We start from the raw sequence: 22,609 nt of genomic DNA, 5'->3' as shown, positions 1-22,609 counted from the left end.
CTGTCTGCAGAGAGGTTATTTTTTTCATCTTAGCTAGAGGAATCTTCTGAATAGGATTATCTTGTTGTTTCTAACTTATAGTTCTTACAATGCCACTGACTCAGTGGATATCCTTGGAAATGGTCAACTAAGAGACCAGGGTTTAAATACTAATTTGTCCTGGTCTTTTGTATATGTTTATTCCTATTCTGTAGGAGGACCTGGAGAAGGGTTTGCCAGTCAGTACTCTGAAGTGTCAGATTTCTGCACTGTCTATTCTTTTGTTAAAACGTCTGGCAGATTTGACAGATGTCTAATCTTTGGTTCAGGCTCTGGTCAGGATCAGGCCTGTGTTTAAACCTGTTGCTCTCCATGGAGCCTTAATCTTGTTCTTAGGGTTTTGCAAAAGGCTCTGTTTGAGCCTATGCATGCGGTTGATATTAAATTGTTATCTTGGAAGATTTTGTTTCTTATTGCTATTTCTTCTGCTCGCAGGGTTTCTGAACTTTCGGCTCTGCAGTGTGATTCCCTTTTCCTTATTTTTCATGCTGCTAAGGAGGTCCTCCGTACTAAGTTGTTTTTTTCCCAAGGTAGTGCCGGATCGCAATATTAATCAGTAACTTGTTGTTCTTTCTCTTTGTCCCTATCTTTCTTCCCAGAAGGAATGTCTTTTGCATAACTTGGATGTTGTGTGTGCTCTAAAGTTTAACCTTTAAGCAACTAAGGATTTGGGCAGAATTCTGCCCTGTTCGTTGATTTCTCTGGTAAGCGTAGGGGTCAGAAGGAAACTTCTACCCCTCTTTCTCTCTGGTTAAGAAGTGTTATCCGTTTAGCTTATGAGACAGCTGGACAACAGCCTCCTGAGAGAATTATGGCACATTCCACTAGAGCTGTCTCCTCTTTCTGGGCTTTCAAAAATGAAGCTTCTGTTTGCAAGGTGGTCACATGGTCCGCTATACATACTTTTTCCAAATTCTACAACTTTGAAACTTTTGCCTCGGCTGAGGATTCCTTTGGGAGAAAAGTTCTTCTTGCAGTGGTGCCTTCGGTTTAGGTTCACCTGTCTTGTTCTCCCTCCCTTTCAATCTGTGTCCTCTAGCTTGGGTATTGGTTCCCACCAGTAATTGGAATGAATCGTGGAATCTCCATTCCATAGGAAAGAAAACAAAATGTATTTATTTCCAGGCATGGAGAGTCCATGACCCGCCCTTGTTTAATTACAGACGTCAGGTTTTTTTGTACAAACCTCAGGCACCTCTATACCCTTGTGTTATCTTCTTTTTCCGTTCCCTTCGGCCGAATGACTGGGGGTTATGGGTAAGGGAAGTGATACTTAACAGCTCTGCTGGGGTGCTTTTTCCTCCTCCTGCTGGCCAGGATATTATTGTCCTAAGAAGATAATTGTACTATCGTCATAAGATAATGTGCAGCGTATTCAGTCCACCAGGAATATTGCTATGAAAATTTAATTAGCTCCCACTTTAATAAGTATTGTATTGCTAACATGAAGCCAACATATTTCTTGTGTACCAGAAACTAAACCAAATGCTGTTTGTTCATTTGTTTTTTCAATAGACATATAACCAGAGTCAAAGCAATAAAAGGAGCATCTATAAAGCTATACAAGGAAATAACAATATGTTTCACCTAAATCCTCAAAGTCCTCGTATGATTCCTGATGGAATAAATCCCCAAGTGCATAAAATGTTCATCACACAGGGGACCTTTGAGTCCAGAGACGTTCCATCATTTTCAAAAGACAGGAAGTCAAGCACAGTACATCGTAAATCTTCTTTGTTCTACAACATGGAAGGTATGTCTACAATTATCCAACACTCCCTTTGCTCATTAGTCATCATATGTCCACTTACTAAAAGAGTCCAATAGTAAAAAAAGAAAATAGCACTAATTATTTGTTTTTATATATTTCTCAACTATTAAATATCTTTCCATCCTCTGTTTCCCTATTTCACCCTCTCTCCTTACTCTGGTTTATTTATCCATTTGTGTCCCTCTAAATGTTTGAAATTCTTGTTTATCACACATTGCAGCTGCTCACTCACATTATGTTACAACTTATCATTTTTAATCTAATATTAAATAAAAACAATAATTGTAGTCACCCATTCCATCACAGGTCTTGAGACGGGGGCTTACCCAATCAAGACACCTTTTTGTTGTAGGTCCAGTAGCCATTTTGTATCCTACACCACAAGTAGATCTGCCTGCATTTTTGGATTACATTTACAACAGATAGATGACTGTAACTTCCATTGGCACAATAATTCCTCACCTTTGAGAGTACTGATTTTTTTTCTATAGTGTTGTCATCAATGTCTTTAATATTATGTATTTCCAAAGATGCCATGAAAGAAGACTGGCCTATGACCCACGGTGAGTTTGAAACTTGGAACAGGTTATATCGTTTGCAAGAAGCTGATGGAATAACAGATGTGACTCTGCCAAAATCTTATTTTGAGTATTTCCAGGACACTGAGGGAAGCAAGGTAAGTATATTCTGAATTGTGCTATATCTTTTCACACACACATTTTGCTAAACTGGACTTTTTTTGACATTGGACTTCATTGATTTTTCAATAGAAACGTTTTTAATGACCTATGAGTTCCACTGCAAATCTATCATCTATCTATCAATCAATCAAAAAAACAATTCAAACCAGCTAAAAATTCCATACTATTAATTGATAGAGAAACCTGGATACATGCATAATCAATTATATCCAGGGGTGCTCGGGAGTACAGTTATAATACTAAAAACAAAAAGAGATATGATATATATGTGTGTGTGTATATATATATATATATATATATATATATATATACAGTATATCTCTATCTATATTATATATTATAAAACAATGTAGAGTTTTTAATAATGTCATCTTATACATATATTCACATTGAATGTATAATCAATATATTATTAAAGATCCTGTTGTTAAGTTATCTATTAAAGAACATAAATTATGATTGCTATCTCAACTAAATTCTTGGAATAGAGAGATGGCCTCTGGATTTGTGGTATCTGGATCCAAAATATGTTTATATGACTTCAGTCTGGAAGCTCACTGTAAATCACTGTATTAGCAAGCAGTGCATTGGTAAGCAATAAAATAATGACTGCAAGTGAACCATATACCATACCATCTTGGCTCATCATAAATGTTTTCAGTATTATCAAAGCGATCAAATAGTCATGTTTATCTGTTACGGCTACTGGCAGTCATTGGACATGTGCAGGTGCCACTTTCAGATGCTAAAATGGTTTACATTTTTATGTAAATATACAACACAGTTTTGCAGTTGGCACCAAAATATTGTAATAGAATGTCCTTTTTATTTTCTTCTCTATAGATGTACACATTGAACTTAAATTTATATTAGGACAAAGTACATAATTCAAGTTGATGTTCAGTATTACCATTTTTTGGCATATACTAATTCTACAATCCTAATCACATTTGGGTATTTAGGAAGCACCCTCTGAAAATGCTCGGGAACTTTCTTTAACAGAATGGAGTGTCTGGCAAAACCGTCCGTTCCACACTGATTCTGTAGACCACTCTGACAGATGCAAACACTTCATTTCTATCATGGAGATGATAGAGTTAATGCGGCATGAGAAGGTAAGCAATGTTTTGTTGAATATGCTCAAACTTTTTGTAGCTTTTTGATAACATTGTCTCCACTTCCCGTTGAATTGGGTTTGAAAGGTTAGAATAATTAATATATTTAGAAGGCTATGGGTTTTATAAAATGACATACATAACAGTTATATTGGGACCAATATAGATCAAATTAATTTAGATTTCTATCTTTTAGGGTTTATCTAATCTTTTAGGTTGAGCTCTCAGTCCACATCTTTTATTCTTTATCTTAATAGGATTCCTTTTTCCCTTATTTGGTACATTTACCCATTTTATATTTTCTTCTTAAACAGGGAGAGTCCACAGCTGCATTCATTACTTTTGGGAATTCAAAACCTGGCCACCAGAAGGAGGCAAAGACACCCCAGCCAAAGGCTTCAAATACCTCCCCCACTTCCCTCATCCCCCAGTCATTTAAGTCTCTTATGGAGGGTAGTACTCTTCGAAATGGGACTGGAGTTTTAAGTAGTCCTGTCAGTCTCTCAGTGAGAGCATAGATGAAAGTTATGAGTCCGGAGATGCAGGGAGAGTTTTTCTGCGAAACCATCCCAACTCATATTAACAGCTCCTTGGCAATCAGCGTTGATGAGTTTTGCTGCCTGCCTTTGTTTACTCAAGTCCATGGCAGAAGCGAGACTACTATCTGTCACACTTGAAGGGCTGTGTTCCTGTTTCACGGCGTAGATTCCGGTAAGATCATTTCATTTTACTTCATTATGTGAATGTGATGTTAACGTAAAGGTAGGGTCCCAGTGAGACTCCTTTTATCTTAAAACAAGGAATCATGGGTTAATAACCCCTAAGAGGGGTTATTGAACATGGGGACTTTAATCATGTTTGCTGATGTGTAATAATACTTTAGGCTCATGGCTTTTTGGAACAATAACGGCCTTATCGTCATTTGACACGATCTTTGCATTTGCACGCTATTTTATGACTTGCACGGTGCACCTCGTGACCGGGTGTGGTTACGTTGTTTTTTCGCTTCAGTATGCTGACCGTGTGTTGACAGAGAGAGTCTGCTTGTGGGTTGTCTGGTTTACAGGAGGTGGTGAGTGCCCTAGCCATTGGGGGTGTAATGAAGGTGTCAGTTACCGTTTGTCATTTTTGTAATCCCATGATGGAGGATTCTGACTTTTTAGAATGCGTCTTGTGATGAATATGAAATGGCCCCGGTTATCCATGCCCTTCAATTATGTTCAGATTGCCGTTCCAGAGTACTCTCTTCTCCTGATTCAGGGTCCTCAGAGTGTGTTGAGCCATCTGCCCCCGAGGATGCTAGGTCCTGCGAGGCACGTGTCCCAGAAACTTCCTTTGCTACGCAAGCAGGTGTCCCTTTGGTCTTTACTCCTTCTCCGGAAGGTGGTCTGTTTCCTCCAGAGGTTACGGCACGGTTCCGCATGGCAATATCTGCGGCCTTGGCGCATTTGTATCTCCCAAGTGAAATCTTTTTAAGATACTGTCCGTGTTCTGTCAACCAGGGCCCGATGGGCGTGAGATTGCCCGATTCAGTTGTTTTTTTCTGACGCTATTGCTTGAGATGCATGACCGACTTTTTTAGACGTCATTGTGGTTTCTAGGGTCCCTGGGGACTCGGAACCGCAGGTTTCCATTCCTTTTTAAGTCTGGGGATGTGATTAGTTTAGTAAGTGAGGTTTAATATCTGAATAGTGGACGATTTGCGTCTTCACTTGCGGTATCTCCGGATGACGACTTTTGTAGCCTAGTCGCATTCCTTTTGCGGTGGTGATGTTTTCTTCCCTCCCGTCTTGGTTGGATCATTTGTTATGGAAGAGTGGACATGTCCTTCTTCTTTTTCTCAGTGTTTCGTTTGCTCTAGTGCGTGGAGTGCAAGGGCCTGCTGCGAGGCTCCTGTTGTTATTCCATTTCAAGGATTTTGGGAGACCGATCCTGCAGGGATCTCTGGAGACTGTCGTCTTCTCCAGATAAGTACTGCCCCTTGTCATACCATGGTCTTTTTACTCTTGGGTGCTACCTTCAATTTTATTGCAGATCTAGCCCTTCGGGCTTGAGGGTAGGAGGTCTGGGGTCAGTTAGTCTTTTCGCCTGTCTGAGGAAACTGACCATTTAGGCTTCCAGTGTGGGGTCAGTTCGACAGGTCTGTCTACATGGATTACCTTGTGATCCAAGGGTACTGGTGGCCCTTTCCTAAACCGTTCAGGAGTTCTTTTCAGACTCTTGGCTTTGTGGATGTTGCTAGGTACTTTACATCTAAGGACTTTAGATGGCGGAAGGCTCTGTCTGAGTGCGCTCCTAACCATTGGAGGCAGCTAATGGGTTCCTCAGGGGCTTCAGATCTTCGGATCAGTTCCGTTTTTTCGAGGACTCCGGCTTAGGACCATGTCTATTGCCTGGAAAGGGTATGGACGATTTTGCTTAACCTTAGGGTTTGATTCTCCCATGTGTCCCTTTGGAGGGTCCGGGGTTTTATGACTCTTATAAGAAATTAATATCATCCTGAGGCTTCAGTTTGAGGTTTTCTGGTGGGTCCCTACTTGTCTGCTGGGACATGTGATGCTTCCTGGTAGGCTCCAGTTGCTATACAACTGGGCTGACAACATTGGCCGAAGGTTGGCCTCTAGTAGGGTGTTTTCAATTGTTTATTCTTCTTCTCACCTAGGTGGGGAAGGGATGTTTACGTGTTCTCCTTAGTTGGAGGTACCTCAGTATCTGTAAAGGGATTGTGGGTCCTTATTTTTCTCGCCTCATAGGGTTTTTTTCCCTCTCTTGCGTTCTCAGTATCACAGAATTGATTTCTGATATCAGAAAACTGTGATTGCTTTCTTCCCTTGAGGAGTGTTCCTTCTCATGGAAGGCTGCAGTGTAGGGGTCCTTGGACCCGAGCATGAGGTTCCTGTCATGGTTCAGGGTAGCATGCAAATGCAGAGTTCTACTCTAGGGCTTTGATGCCTCGTAGATCCATCCTTTTTTCTTCCGAAGGTCTCAGACTCTTGTCTGCAAAAGGTCTTTCACTAGCCTTGGGGCTGGGACTGTTATCATGGAAGGAAGGTCAGAGATCAGTCTGCTTTGCAGCATGGACCGTTTATTTTTATGAATTTGTCCTCCCCTTTGTTGGGGGGACTCTTAGTGCCCATCTCTCTAGCGGCGGCGGCTGTTGCTGGGATGGATCGCTCCTTGGATTCCAGAATTTCCTGGTTGGGAGCTGTTGTCGAGATTTTTCAGCACTGTTCAGTGGGATGAGTCCCACGATGGCTTAAGATGGCTTCGTTGCCTGTGGAAGGGTCATCGCGAGTTTGCCATAGATTACTCTGTGCCCTCTTGGAGAGCTCTTTTTAAGCTGATGGGACCTGTCTCTGCTTGTCTATGCTTAACCTGACATGTCTTGTCTTGTCTAGGTTGCAAGGGGGAACTCACGGGTTTTCTGGAACACCATAGTTGGTATGGTGCTGTGTCAGGGATTGAGGGTGGCCTTCTGGTCATCTTAGTGACATTTTTTCCTGACTATGAACTTATCTTCTGGTCTTTGTCCTCCTAGGGAGTTTGTTCCCTGGACAGTGGTCCTGCAGCAACCTTGGGTTGCTCTAAGTTAATTGATATTTTGGATATCTCATGGGGCTTCTATTATCCCTTTTTGGGGTAAATACAGAGTTTGACCAGTTTTTGATTTAAGTCCGTTTTGGATGGTCCTTCGGATCTCCTGGGTTCCTCTACTCTCCCTCTCGGGGGTTGATAGAGGTTTTTCGGTTTTGGAATTTTGGAATGTGGGAGTTGAATGCCGCAGGGCTGACTCCTCGAAGGCCTTATGTTCAGCAGACTCCGGGTCTGAGTGGTCTCTAGCATGTCTTTGCAGGTTGTGTAACTGATGAGTGGTTACCCGGGCTCCAGTTTTTCCCTTTTCGTTATAGTTTTTTTGTAGGGTATCGGGTAATTTCAGGCTGTGGTGCCTTTCGAAGGAGCCGCCTTTTTCTTTCATGTAATTAGCAAGAGTCCATGAGCTAGTGACGTATGGGATATACATTCCTACCAGGAGGGGCAAAGTTTCCCAAACCTCAAAATGCCTATAAATACACCCCTCACCACACCCACAATTCAGTTTTACAAACTTTGCCTCCTATGGAGGTGGTGAAGTAAGTTTGTGCTAGATTCTACGTTGATATGCGCTCCGCAGCAAGTTGGAGCCCGGTTTTCCTCTCAGCGTGCAGTGAATGTCAGAGGGATGTGAGAAGAATATTGCCTATTTGAATGCAGTGATCTCCTTCTACGGGGTCTATTTCATAGGTTCTCTGTTATCGGTCGTAGAGATTCATCTCTTACCTCCCTTTTCAGATCGACAATATACTCTTATTTATATACCATTACCTCTGCTGATTTTCGTTTCAGTACTGGTTTGGCTTTCTACAAACATGTAGATGAGTGTCCTGGGGTAAGTAAATCTTATTTTCTGTGACACTCTAAGCTATGGTTGGGCACTTTATTTATAAAGTTCTAAATATATGTATTCAAACATTTATTTGCCTTGACTCAGAATGTTCAACATTCCTTATTTTCAGACAGTCAGTTTCATATTTGGGATAATGCGTTTGAATCAATCATTTTTTCTTACCTTAAAAATTTGACTTTTTTTCCCTGTGGGCTGTTAGGCTCGCGGGGGCTGAAAATGCTTCCTTTTATTGCGTCATTCTTGGCACGGACTTTTTTGGCGCAAAAAAAAAATCTTTTCTGTTTCCGGCGTCATACGTGTCGCCGGAAGTTGCGTCATTTTTTGACGTCCTTTTGAGCCAAAAATGTCGGCGTTCCGGATGTGGCATCATTTTTGGCGCCAAACAATGTGGGCGTATTATTTGGCGCCAAAAAATATGGGCGTCGCTTTTGTCTCCACATTATTTCAGTCTCATTTTTTCTTTGCTTCTGGTTACTAGAAGCTTGTTTATTGGCATTTTTTCCCATTCCTGAAACTGTCATTTAAGGAATTTGATCAATTTTGCTTTATATGTTGTTTTTTCTCTTACATATTGCAAGATGTCTCACGATGCATCTGAGTCAGAAGATACTTCAGGAAAATCGCTGTCTAGTGCTGGAACTACCAAAGCTAAGTGTATCTGCTGTAAACTTTTGGTAGCTATTCCTCCGGCTGTTGTTTGTATTAATTGTCATGACAAACTTGTTAAAGCAGATAATATTTCCTTTAGTAATGTACCATTGCCTGTTGCAGTTCCCTCAACATCTAAGTTGCAGAATGTTCCTGATAACATAAGAGATTTTGTTTCTGAATCCATCAAGAAGGCTATGTCTGTTATTTCTCCTTCTAGTAAACATAAAAAATCTTTTAAAACTTCTCTCTCTCTACAGATGAATTTTTAAATGAACATCATCATTCTGATTCTGATGACTCTTCTGGTTCAGAGGATTCTGTCTCAGAGATTGATGCTGATAAATCTTCATATTTATTTAAAATGGAATTTATTCGTTCTTTACTTAAAGAAGTACTAATTGCTTTAGAAATAGAGGATTCTGGTCCTCTTGATACTAATTCTAAACGTTTAGATAAGGTGTTTAAATCTCCTGTGGTTATTCCAGAAGTTTTTCCTGTTCCTAATGCTATTTCTGAAGTAATTTCCAGAGAATGGGATAAATTGGGTAATTCATTTACTCCTTCTAAACGTTTTAAGCAATTATATCCTGTGCCGTCTGACAGATTAGAATTTTGGGACAAAATCCCTAAAGTTGATGGGGCTATTTCTACCCTTGCTAAACGTACTACTATTCCTACGTCAGATGGTACTTCATTTAAAGATCCTTTAGATAGGAAAATTGAATCCTTTCTAAGAAAAGCTTATCTGTGTTCAGGTAATCTTCTTAGACCTGCTATATCTTTGGCTGATGTTGCTGCAGCTTCAACTTTTTGGTTGGAGACTTTAGCACAACAAGTAACAGATCATGATTCTCATAATATTATTATTCTTCTTCAGCATGCTAATAATTTTATCTGTGATGCCATTTTTGATATTATCAGAGTTGATGTCAGGTTTATGTCTCTAGCTATTCTAGCTAGAAGAGCTTTATGGCTTAAAACTTGGAATGCTGATATGGCTTCTAAATCAACTCTACTTTCCATTTCTTTCCAGGGTAACAAATTATTTGGTTCTCAGTTGGATTCCATTATCTCAACTGTTACTGGTGGGAAAGGAACTTTTTTACCACAGGATAAAAAATCTAAGGGTAAAAACAGGGCTAATAATCGTTTTCGTTCCTTTCGTTTCAACAAAGAACAAAAGCCTGATCCTTCATCCTCAGGAGCAGTTTCAGTTTGGAAACCATCTCCAGTCTGGAATAAATCCAAGCCTTCTAGAAAGGCAAAGCCTGCTTCTAAGTCCACATGAAGGTGCGGCCCTCATTCCAGCTCAGCTGGTAGGGGGCAGGTTACGTTTTTTCAAAGAAATTTGGATCAATTCTGTTCACAATCTTTGGATTCAGAACATTGTTTCAGAAGGGTACAGAATTGGTTTCAAGATGAGACCTCCTGCAAAGAGATTTTTTCTTTCCCGTGTCCCAGTAAATCCAGTGAAAGCTCAAGCATTTCTGAATTGTGTTTCAGATCTAGAGTTGGCTGGAGTAATTATGCCAGTTCCAGTTCTGGAACAGGGGATGGGGTTTTATTCAAATCTCTTCATTGTACCAAAGAAGGAGAATTCCTTCAGACCAGTTCTGGATCTAAAAATATTGAATCGTTATGTAAGGATACCAACGTTCAAAATGGTAACTGTAAGGACTATCTTGCCTTTTGTTCAGCAAGGGCATTATATGTCCACAATAGATTTACAGGATGCTTATCTGCATATTCCGATTCATCCAGATCATTATCAGTTCCTGAGATTCTCTTTTCTGGACAAGCATTACCAGTTTGTGGCTCTGCCGTTTGGCCTAGCTACAGCTCCAAGAATTTTTACAAAGGTTCTCGGTGCCCTTCTGTCTGTAATCAGAGAACAGGGTATTGTGGTATTTCCTTATTTGGACGATATCTTGGTACTTGCTCAGTCTTTACATTTAGCAGAATCTCATGCGAATCGACTTGTGTTGTTTCTTCAAGATCATGGTTGGAGGATCAATTTACCAAAAAGTTCATTGATTCCTCAGACAAGGGTAACCTTTCTGGGTTTCCAGATAGATTCAGTGTCCATGACTCTCTTTAACAGACAAGAGACGTCTAAAATTGATTTCAGCTTGTCGAAACCTTCAGTCACAATCATTCCCTTCGGTAGCCTTATGCATGGAAATTCTAGGTCTTATGACTGCTGCATCGGACGCGATCCCCTTTGCTCGTTTTCACATGCGACCTCTTCAGCTCTGTATGCTGAATCAATGGTGCAGGGATTACACAAAGATATCTCAATTAATATCTTTAAAACCGATTGTACGACACTCTCTGACGTGGTGGACAGATCACCATCGTTTAATTCAGGGGGCTTCTTTTGTGCTTCCGACCTGGACTGTAATTTCAACAGATGCAAGTCTCACAGGTTGGGGAGCTGTGTGGGGATCTCTGACGGCACAAGGAGTTTGGGAATCTCAGGAGGTGAGATTACCGATCAATATTTTTGAACTCCGTGCAATTTTCAGAGCTCTTCAGTCTTGGCCTCTTCTGAAGAGAGAATCGTTCATTTGTTTTCAGACAGACAATGTCACAACTGTGGCATACATCAATCATCAAGGAGGGACTCACAGTCCTCTGGCTATGAAAGAAGTATCTCGAATTCTGGTTTGGGTGGAATCCAGCTCCTGTCTAATCTCTGCGGTTCATATCCCAGGTATAGACAATTGGGAAGCGGATTATCTCAGTCGCCAAACGTTGCATCTGGGCGAATGGTCTCTTCACCCAGAGGTATTTCTTCAGATTGTTCAAATATGGGAGCTTCCAGAAATAGATCTGATGGCGTCTCATCTAAACAAGAAACTTCCCAGGTATCTGTCCAGATCCCGGGATCCTCAGGCGGAAGCAGTGGATGCATTATCACTTCCTTGGAAGTATCATCCTGCTTATATCTTTCCGCCTCTAGTTCTTCTTCCAAGAGTAATCTCCAAGATTCTGAAGGAATGCTCGTTTGTTCTGCTGGTAGCTCGGGCATGGCCTCACAGGTTTTGGTATGCGGATCTTGTCCGGATGGCCTCTTGCCATCCGTGGACTCTTCCGCTACGACCAGACCTTCTGTCGCAAGGTCCTTTTTTCCATCAGGATCTCAAATCCTTAAATTTAAAGGTATGGAGATTGAACGCTTGATTCTTAGTCAAAGAGGTTTCTCTGACTCTGTGATTAATACTATGTTACAGGCTCGTAAATCTGTATCTCGAGAGATATATTATAGAGTCTGGAAGACTTATATTTCTTGGTGTCTTTCTCATCATTTTTCTTGGCATTCTTTTAGAATTCCAAGAATTTTACAGTTTCTTCAGGATGGTTTAGATAAAGGTTTGTCCGCAAGTTCCTTGAAAGGACAAATCTCTGCTCTTTCTGTTCTTTTTCACAGAAAGATTGCTAATCTTCCTGATATTCATTGTTTTGTACAAGCTTTGGTTCGTATAAAACCTGTCATTAAGTCAATTTCTCCTCCTTGGAGTTTGAATTTGGTTCTAGGGGCTCTTCAAGCTCCTCCGTTTGAACCTATGCATTCATTGGACATTAAATTACTTTCTTGGAAAGTTTTGTTCCTTTTGGCAATCTCTTCTGCCAGAAGAGTTTCTGAATTATCTGCTCTTTCTTGTGAGTCTCCTTTTCTGATTTTTCATCAGGATAAGGCAGTGTTGCGAACTTCTTTTGAATTTTTACCTAAAGTTGTGAATTCCAACAACATTAGAAGAGAAATTGTGGTTCCTTCATTATGTCCTAATCCTAAGAATTCTAAGGAGAAATCGTTACATTCTTTGGATGTTGTTAGAGCTTTGAAATATTATGTTGAAGCTACTAAGTCTTTCTGAAAGACTTCTAGTTTATTTGTTATCTTTTCCGGTTCTAGAAAAGGCCAGAAAGCTTCTGCCATTTCTTTGGCATCTTGGTTGAAATCTTTAATTCGTCTTGCCTATGTTGAGTCGGGTAAAACTCCGCCTCAAAGGATTACAGCTCATTCTACTAGGTCAGTTTCTACTTCCTGGGCGTTTAGGAATGAAGCTTCGATTGATCAGATTTGCAAAGCAGCAACTTGGTCCTCTTTGCATACTTTTACTAAATTCTACCATTTTGATGTATTTTCTTCTTCTGAAGCAGTTTTTGGTAGAAAAGTACTTCAGGCAGCGGTTTCAGTTTGAATCTTCTGCTTATGTTTTTCATTAAACTTTATTTTGGGTGTGGATTATTTTCAGCAGGAATTGGCTGTCTTTATTTTATCCCTCCCTCTCTAGTGACTCTTGCGTGGAAAGATCCACATCTTGGGTAATCATTATCCCATACGTCACTAGCTCATGGACTCTTGCTAATTACATGAAAGAAAACATAATTTATGTAAGAACTTACCTGATAAATTCATTTCTTTCATATTAGCAAGAGTCCATGAGGCCCACCCTTTTTGTGGTGGTTATGATTTTTTTGTATAAAGCACAATTATTCCAATTCCTTATTTTATATGCTTTTGCACTTTTTTATCACCCCACTTCTTGGCTATTCGTTAAACTGAATTGTGGGTGTGGTGAGGGGTGTATTTATAGGCATTTTGAGGTTTGGGAAACTTTGCCCCTCCTGGTAGGAATGTATATCCCATATGTCACTAGCTCATGGACTCTTGCTAATATGAAAGAAATGAATTTATCAGGTAAGTTCTTACATAAATTATGTTTTTTACCCACCCTTGGTTTGCATTCGGTGTCCTCTAGCTTGGGTATTGTTTTCCCAAAAGTAATGAATGCAACTTTGGACTCTTCCTGTTTAAGAAGAAAAACATAAATTATGCTTACCTGATAATTTTCTTCTCTTCTGACAGGAAGAGTCTACAGCTCCCGCCCGCGCTTTATCTATGTGGCAGCAGTACATTTTTGTTCTTCTAGCACCTTTTTTCACCCTGATATTTCTCCAACTGTTCCTTTTTCCCTTGGCAGAATGACTGGGGGTGAGGGAAGTGGGGGAGGTGTTTGAAGCCTTTAGCTGTGGTGTATTTGCCTCCTCCTGGTGGCCAGGTTCTTAATTCCCAAAAGTAATAAATGCAGCTGTGGACTCTTCCTGTCAGAAGAAAAGAAAATTATCAGGTAAGCATAATTCATGTTTTTTCCTTCCGTATGCGATTATTATGAGCAGATTATTACCTGTTTTCCTTTTATTTGCAAATTGATACATACATTAGTATGAGGTTAATGTTTGTTCTGTAATATATACATTGAAAACAGTGGATGGTAGAATAGTAGAAGGAGATAGGCAAATTACAGACTGCCTCAATGATTACTTCTGTTCTGTCTTCACAAAAGATTGTTAAGATAGAGTATCTACATTAAGGGATGTTTATAAATAATGGAAATGAGCTCAGCACTTATCTTTTTGCACATGATGAGGTTTTATTGGCATAATCAAAAATAAATGTAAAAAGGTTAGAGAGTCCTGATTATATTCGTCCAATGGTTTTAAAGTAACTTTGATCTGTGCTAACTGCCCCTTTAACTGATCTATTTAATCAGTCACTATTGACAGTTTTTCCAGATGATTGGAGAATAGCGAATGTAGTACCCCTTCATAAAAAGGGCAGTAGGGAAGAATCAGGTAACTACAGGCCAGTTAGTTTAACATCAGTAGTAGGGTAATTGATTAAAAGTCTTTTTTTTTTTAAAAAAGAATTATAACTTACATAAAGACAAACATTTTAGAGGACCAAAATCAGCATGGTTTTACTTCAGGGAGATCCTGTCAGACTAATCTAACTGACTTCTTTGATTATGTAGCAAAAGTATTAGACCATGGTGCAGCAGTTGAGGTAGCATATCTTGATTTCAGCAAAGCATGTGACACTGTTCCACACAACATATTAATTAGCACACTGTATTTCCTTGGTCTAGATTCAAAAATTGTGAACTGGGAAGAATGCTGGCTTAAAGGGACAGTCTATTAAAAAAATAAACTTTCATGATTCCAATAGGACATGCAATTTTAAACAACTTTCCAATTTACTTTTATGATCAAATGTACTTTGCTCTCTTGGTATTCTTTGTGGAAAGCTAAACTTAGGTAGACTCATATGCTAATTTCTAGGCTGTTGAACTGCCTCTTGACAGTTTTTGACAGTTATACACTGCTAGTTCATGTGTGTCATATAGGTAACATTGTGCTCACTTCTGTGGAATTATTTAAGAGTCCGTTCTGATTGGCTAAAATGCAAGTCTGACAAAATAACTGAAAAAAGGACCAGTCTGCAGAGCTTTAGATACAAGGTAATCACAGAGGTAAAAGGTGTATTAATATAACCGTATTGGTTATTCAAATCTGGGGAATGGGTAAAAAAAGGGATTATCTATCTTTTTAAAATATAAAAATTCTTGAGTAGACTGTCCCTTTAAGGATAGAAAACATAGTGTCTTAGTAAATGGAGTACATTCAGCAGAGGGAACAGTTACTAGTGGTCTTTCTCAGGGGTTAGTTCTGGGGCTTGTTTTCTTTAAAGGACCAGTCAACACTGTACATTTGCATAATCAACAAATGTATGATAAGAAGACAATAGCACTTAGTCTGAACTTCAAATGAGTAGTAGATTTTTGTTAAATAAATTGCAGTAATGTCTATTTCCACTCCCCCTGTATCATGTGACAGCCATCAGCCAATCACAAATGCATATACGTATATGCTGTGAATTCTTGCACATGCTCAGTAGGAGTTGGTGACTCAAAAAGTGTAAATATAAAAAGACTGTGCACAATTTGTTAATGGAAATAAATTGGAAAGTTGTTTAAAATTGCTGCTCTATCTGAATCATGAAGTTTAATTTTGACTTGACTGTCCCTTTAACATATTTATCAGCAGCAAAGGGCTACACGGAAAGTATATTTGTTTGCACATGATACCAAAAATTGTAATAGATTAGATGTTCTGTGTGTGTGTGTGGGGAAGGGGTTATTAGACATAATTAAAAGTGATATGCAAAAGGGGGATTGGACAAATGACTGGGATCTAAAGTGTATCACTGCTAAGTTATGCATTTAGGAAAGAAAAATCCAAATGCTAATTACAGACTCAATGACACTTTACTGACCGTTACAAATGAGAAACAGGGTTTGGGAATTATTATTCCAGGTGATTTCAAGTTTAGTAAACTATATTTCTCCAACATAGGTGTGTCCGGTCCACGGCGTCATCCTTACTTGTGGGATATTCTCTTCCCCAACAGGAAATGGCAAAGAGCCCAGCAAAGCTGGTCACATGATCCCTCCTAGGCTCAGCCTACCCCAGTCATTCTCTTTGCCGTTGCACAGGCAACATCTCCACGGAGATGGTTAAGAGTTTTTTGGTGTTTAAATGTAGTTTTTATTCTTCAATCAAGTGTTTGTTATTTTAAAATAGTGCTGGTATGTACTATTTACTCTGAAACAGAAAAGAGATGAAGATTTCTGTTTGTAAGAGGAAGATGATTTTAGCAAACGTTACTAAAATCGATTGCTGTTTCCACACAGGACTGTTGAGATGAAGTAACTTCAGTTGGGGGAAACAGTTGGCAGACTTTTCTGCTTGAGGTATGACTGGCCACATTTCTAACAAGACTATGTAATGCTGGAAGGCTGTCATTTCCCCTTATGGGGACCGGTAAGCCATTTTCTTAGATTAAGTAAAAGAATAAAGGGCTTCATAAGGGCTTAAAAAACTGGTAGACATTTTTCTGGGCTAAAACGATTACTTTGCTAAGCATATTTTGCAGATTATAACTCTTAATAGTTATTATAATCTTGGGGATTGTTTAGAAAAACGGCAGGCACTGTATTGGACACCTTTTTCAGATGGGGGCCTTTTCTAGTTATAGGCAGAGCCTCATTTTCGCGCCACTAATGCGCAGTTGTTTTTGGAGTGCAAGGCATGCAGATGCAGGTGTGAGGAGCTAAGAACCACTGAAAAAGCTTATAGAAGGCGTCATTTGGTATCGTATTCCCCTCTGGGCTTGGTTGGGTCTCAGCAAAGCAGATAGCTGGGACTGTATAGGGGTTAAATGTAAAAACGGCTCCGGTTCCGTTATTTTAAGGGTTAAAGCTTTCAAATTTGGTGTGCAATACTTTTAAGGCTTTAAGACACTGTGGTGAAATTTTGGTGAATTTTGAACAATTCCTTCATACTTTTTCACATATTCAGTAATAAAGTGTGTTCAGTTTGAAATTTAAAGTGACAGTAACGGTTTTATTTTAAAACGTTTTTTGTGCTTTGTTGACAAGTTTAAGCTTGTTTAACATGTCTGTACCATCAGATAAGCTATGTTCTATATGTATGAAAACCAAGGTTTCTCCCCATTTAAATTTATGTGATAATTGTGCCATAGTGTCCAAACAAAGTAGGGACAATGATGCCACAGATAATGATATTGCCCAAGATGATTCCTCAAATGAGGGGAGTAAGCATGATACTACATCATCCCCTTCTGCGTCTACACCAGTTTTGCCCACACAAGAGGCCCCTAGTACATCTAGTGCGCCAATACTTATTACTATGCAACAATTAACGGCTGTAATGGATAATTCTATTGCAAACATTTTATCCAAAATGCCTACTTATCAGAGAAAGCGCGATTGCTCTGTTTTAAACACTGAAGAGCAAGAGGACGCTGATGATAACTGTTCTGACATACCCTCACACCAATCTGAAGGGGCCAGGAGGGAGGTTTTGTCTGAGGGAGAAATTTCAGATTCAGGAAAAATTTCTCAACAAGCTGAACCTGATGTTGTAACATTTAAATTTAAATTAGAACATCTCCGCGCACTGCTTAAGGAGGTATTATCTACTCTGGATGATTGTGACAATTTGGTCATTCCAGAGAAATTATGTAAGATGGACAAGTTCCTAGAGGTTCCGGTGCCCCCCGAAGCCTTTCCTATACCCAAGCGGGTGGCGGACATAGTAAATAAGGAGTGGGAAAGGCCCGGCATACCTTTTGTTCCTCCCCCTATATTTAAGAAATTATTTCCTATAGTCGACCCCAGAAAGGACTTATGGCAGACAGTCCCCAAGGTCGAGGGGGCGGTTTCTACTCTAAACAAACGCACTACTATTCCTATAGAAGATAGTTGTGCTTTCAAAGATCCTATGGATAAAAAATTAGAGGGTTTGCTTAAAAAGATGTTTGTTCAGCAAGGTTACCTTCTACAACCAATTTCATGCATTGTTCCTGTCACTACGGCAGCGTGTTTCTGGTTCGAGGAACTAGAAAAGTCGCTCAATAAAGAATCTTCGTATGAGGAGGTTATGGACAGAGTTCAAGCACTTAAATTGGCTAACTCTTTTATTTTAGATGCCGCTTTGCAATTAGCTAGATTAGCGGCGAAAAATTCAGGGTTTGCTATCGTGGCGCGCAGAGCGCTTTGGCTAAAGTCTTGGTCAGCGGATGTGTCTTCCAAGACAAAATTGCTTAACATCCCTTTCAAGGGTAAAACACTGTTTGGACCTGATTTGAAAGAGATTATTTCAGACATCACCGGGGGAAAGGGCCACGCCCTCCCTCAGGATAGGTCTTTTAAGGCTAAAAATAAGCCTAATTTTCGTCCCTTTCCCAGAAACGGACCAGCCTCTAATTCTACATCCTCTAAGCAAGAGGGTAATACTTCACAACCCAAACCAGCCTGGAGACCAATGCAAGGCTGGAACAAGGGTAAGCAGGCCAAGAAGCCTGCCACTGCTACCAAAACAGCATGAAGGGATGGCCCCCGATCCGGGACCGGATCTGGTGGGGGGCAGACTTTCTCTCTTTGCTCAGGCTTGGGCAAGAGATGTTCAGGATCCTTGGGCACTAGAAATAGTTTCTCAAGGTTATCTCCTGGAATTCAAGGAACTACCCCCAAGGGGAAGGTTCCACAGGTCTCAATTATCTTCAAACCAAATAAAAAGACAGGCATTCTTACATTGTGTAGAAGACCTGTTAAAGATGGGAGTAATTCATCCAGTTCCAATAAGAGAACAAGGGATGGGGTTTTATTCCAACCTGTTCATAGTTCCCAAAAAAGAGGGAACATTCAGACCAATTTTAGATCTCAAGATCCTAAACAAATTTCTCAGGGTTCCATCGTTCAAAATGGAAACCATTCGAACGATCCTTCCCACCATCCAGGAAGGTCAATTTATGACCACGGTGGATTTAAAGGATGCGTACCTACATATTCCTATCCACAAGGAACATCATCAGTTCCTAAGGTTCGCTTTTCTGGACAAGCATTACCAGTTTGTGGCACTTCCATTCGGATTAGCCACTGCTCCGAGAATTTTCACAAAGGTACTAGGGTCCCTTCTAGCGGTTCTAAGACCAAGGGGCATTGCAGTAGTACCTTACTTGGACGACATCCTGATTCAAGCGTCGTCTCTGTCAAAAGCAAAGGCTCATACGGACATCGTCCTAGCCTTTCTCAGATCTCACGGATGGAAAGTGAACAAAGAAAAAAGTTCTCTGTCCCCGTCAACAAGAGTTCCCTTCTTGGGAACAATAATAGATTCCTTAGAAATGAGGATTTTTCTGACAGAGGTCAGAAAATCAAAAATTCTAAGCTCTTGTCAAGTACTTCATTCTGTTCTTCGTCCTTCCATAGCGCAGTGCATGGAAGTAATAGGATTGATGGTTGCAGCAATGGACATAGTTCCTTTTGCACGAATTCATCTAAGACCATTACAACTGTGCATGCTCAGACAGTGGAATGGGGATTATACAGACTTGTCTCCGACGATTCAAGTAGATCAAAAGACCAGAGATTCACTCCGTTGGTGGCTGATCCTGGACAATCTGTCACAGGGAATGAGCTTCCGCAGACCAGAGTGGGTCATTGTCACGACCGACGCCAGTCTGGTGGGCTGGGGCGCGGTCTGGGAACCCCTGAAAGCTCAGGGTCTATGGTCTCGGGAAGAATCTCTTCTCCCGATAAACATTCTGGAACTGAGAGCGATATTCAATGCTCTCAAAGCTTGGCCTCAACTAGCAAAGGCCAAATTCATAAGGTTTCAATCAGACAACATGACGACTGTTGCATATATCAACCATCAGGGGGGAACAAGGAGTTCCCTGGCGATGGAAGAAGTGACCAAAATAATTAAATGGGCGGAGGATCACTCCTGCCACTTGTCTGCAATCCACATCCCAGGAGTGGAAAATTGGGAAGCGGATTTTCTGAGTCGTCAGACATTCCATCCGGAGTGGGAACTCCATCCGGAAATCTTTGCCCAAATAACTCAATTATGGGGCATTCCAGACATGGATCTGATGGCGTCTCGTCAGAACTTCAAGGTTCCTTGCTACGGGTCCAGATCCAGGGATCCCAAGGCGACTCTAGTAGATGCACTAGTAGCACCTTGGACCTTCAACCTAGCTTATGTATTCCCACCGTTTCCTCTCATTCCCAGGCTGGTAGCCAGGATCAATCAGGAGAGGGCTTCGGTGATCTTGATAGCTCCTGCGTGGCCACGCAGGACTTGGTATGCAGACCTGGTGAATATGTCATCGGCTCCACCATGGAAGCTACCTTTGAGACAGGACCTTCTTGTTCAAGGTCCATTCGAACATCCGAATCTGGTTTCCCTCCAACTGACGGCTTGGAGATTGAACGCTTGATTTTATCAAAGCGTGGGTTTTCAGATTCTGTAATAGATACTCTGATTCAGGCTAGAAAGCCTGTAACTAGAAAAATTTACCATAAAATATGGAAAAAATATATCTGTTGGTGTGAATCTAAAGGATTCCCATGGAACAAGATAAAAATTCCTAAGATTCTATCCTTTCTACAAGAAGGTTTGGAGAAAGGATTATCTGCAAGTTCTCTGAAGGGACAGATCTCTGCTTTATCTGTTTTACTTCACAAAAGGCTGGCAGCTGTGCCAGATGTACAAGCATTTGTTCAGGCTCTGGTTAGAATCAAGCCTGTTTACAGACCTTTGACTCCTCCCTGGAGTCTAAATCTAGTTCTTTCAGTTCTTCAAGGGGTTCCGTTTGAACCCTTACATTCCGTAGATATTAAGTTATTATCTTGGAAGGTTTTGTTTTTGGTTGCAATTTCTTCTGCTAGAAGAGTTTCAGAGTTATCTGCTCTGCAGTGTTCTCCGCCCTATCTGGTGTTCCATGCAGATAAGGTGGTTTTGCGTACTAAGCCTGGTTTTCTTCCGAAAGTTGTTTCCAACAAAAATATTAACCAGGAGATAGTTGTACCTTCTTTGTGTCCGAATCCAGTTTCAAAGAAGGAACGTTTGTTACACAATTTGGACGTAGTCCGTGCTCTAAAATTCTATTTAGAGGCTACTAAAGATTTCAGACAAACATCTTCTTTGTTTGTTGTTTATTCTGGTAAAAGGAGAGGTCAAAAAGCAACTTCTACCTCTCTTTCCTTTTGGCTTAAAAGCATTATCCGATTGGCTTATGAGACTGCCGGACGGCAGCCTCCTGAAAGAATCACAGCTCACTCCACTAGGGCTGTGGCTTCCACATGGGCCTTCAAGAACGAGGCTTCTGTTGACCAGATATGTAAGGCAGCGACTTGGTCTTCTCTGCACACTTTTGCCAAATTTTACAAATTTGATACTTTTGCTTCTTCGGAGGCTATTTTTGGGAGAAAGGTTTTGCAAGCTGTGGTGCCTTCCGTTTAGGTGACCTGATTTGCTCCCTCCCTTCATCCGTGTCCTAAAGCTTTGGTATTGGTTCCCACAAGTAAGGATGACGCCGTGGACCGGACACACCTATGTTGGAGAAAACAGAATTTATGCTTACCTGATAAATTACTTTCTCCAACGGTGTGTCCGGTCCACGGCCCGCCCTGGTTTTTTTAATCAGGTCTGATGAATTATTTTCTCTAACTACAGTCACCACGGTATCATATGGTTTCTCCTATGCATATTTCCTCCTGTCCGTCGGTCGAATGACTGGGGTAGGCGGAGCCTAGGAGGGATCATGTGACCAGCTTTGCTGGGCTCTTTGCCATTTCCTGTTGGGGAAGAGAATATCCCACAAGTAAGGATGACGCCGTGGACCGGACACACCGTTGGAGAAAGTAATTTATCAGGTAAGCATAAATTCTGTTATCATTGCAGCGTGTTAGGCCAGTAGAATGCTTGGTTGTATTGGTAGAGGTATTTGCTGCAGAAAGTGAGGTTCTTATGCCACTTTACAGATCATTGGTTAGGCCTCATCTTGAGTATTGTGTGCAGTTCTGGAGGCCATATCTCCAGAAGGATATAAACAAACTGGAATCTGCCCAAAGGACGGCTACTATAATGGTATATGGTCTAAAATATAAAACTTGCCAGGAGAGGCTCAATTATTATTATTATTATCAGGTATTTGTAGAGTGCTAACAGGTTCCGCGGCGCTATGAACATAAGTGGTATATAAAAACAATTGCACGGATAAAATGGGTAGAGGGTCCTGCCGAGAGTTGCACTGTTGTAGTCGGCTCTTATGAAGGTGGACTACAAACAGCTGGGCTCATAGGCGTACATGTTATGGGGTTTAAGGGGATAGCAGTGGAGATAGGAAAGTTAATGTAGGTTGTATGCGTCCCTGAATAGTACAGTCTTCAGGGAGCACTTGAAGCTTAAAAATTAGGGGAGAGTCTTGTGGAGTGAGGCAGAGAGTTCCATAAGATGGGAGCCAGTCTGGAGAAATCTTGTAAACGGGAATGTGAGGAGGTAACAAGAGAGGAGGAGAGTAAGAGATCATGAGCGGAGCAAAGGGGTCGGGAGGGAGAGTATCTGTAGACAAGGTCTGAGATGTAGGGGGGAGCAATGCAATTGAGGGCTTTTGTGTTTAATCCTGGAGGCAAGAGGAAGCCAGTGAAGGGATTGGCCGAGAGGTGCGGCA

At 40.8% G+C, this 22,609-nt stretch overlaps 1 protein-coding gene across 1 annotated transcript in view; it reads left to right on the top strand.

The window, feature by feature from the left end:
- Positions 1-22,609, top strand: part of FANCM (FA complementation group M) — an 811,954-nt gene that overhangs the window by 623,556 nt on the left and 165,789 nt on the right. The window contains exons 11-13 of the mRNA XM_053697678.1: positions 1,555-1,792; positions 2,341-2,486; positions 3,474-3,626. Of these exons, the coding sequence (XP_053553653.1) occupies positions 1,555-1,792; positions 2,341-2,486; positions 3,474-3,626 (537 nt within the window). The remainder of the gene's footprint in view (positions 1-1,554; positions 1,793-2,340; positions 2,487-3,473; positions 3,627-22,609) is intronic.

This window comes from Bombina bombina, chromosome 1 (genome assembly GCF_027579735.1).
Source record: "Bombina bombina isolate aBomBom1 chromosome 1, aBomBom1.pri, whole genome shotgun sequence".
In the NCBI taxonomy this organism is placed as follows: domain Eukaryota; kingdom Metazoa; phylum Chordata; class Amphibia; order Anura; family Bombinatoridae; genus Bombina; species Bombina bombina.
This window is presented reverse-complemented; position numbering and strand designations above follow the sequence as displayed.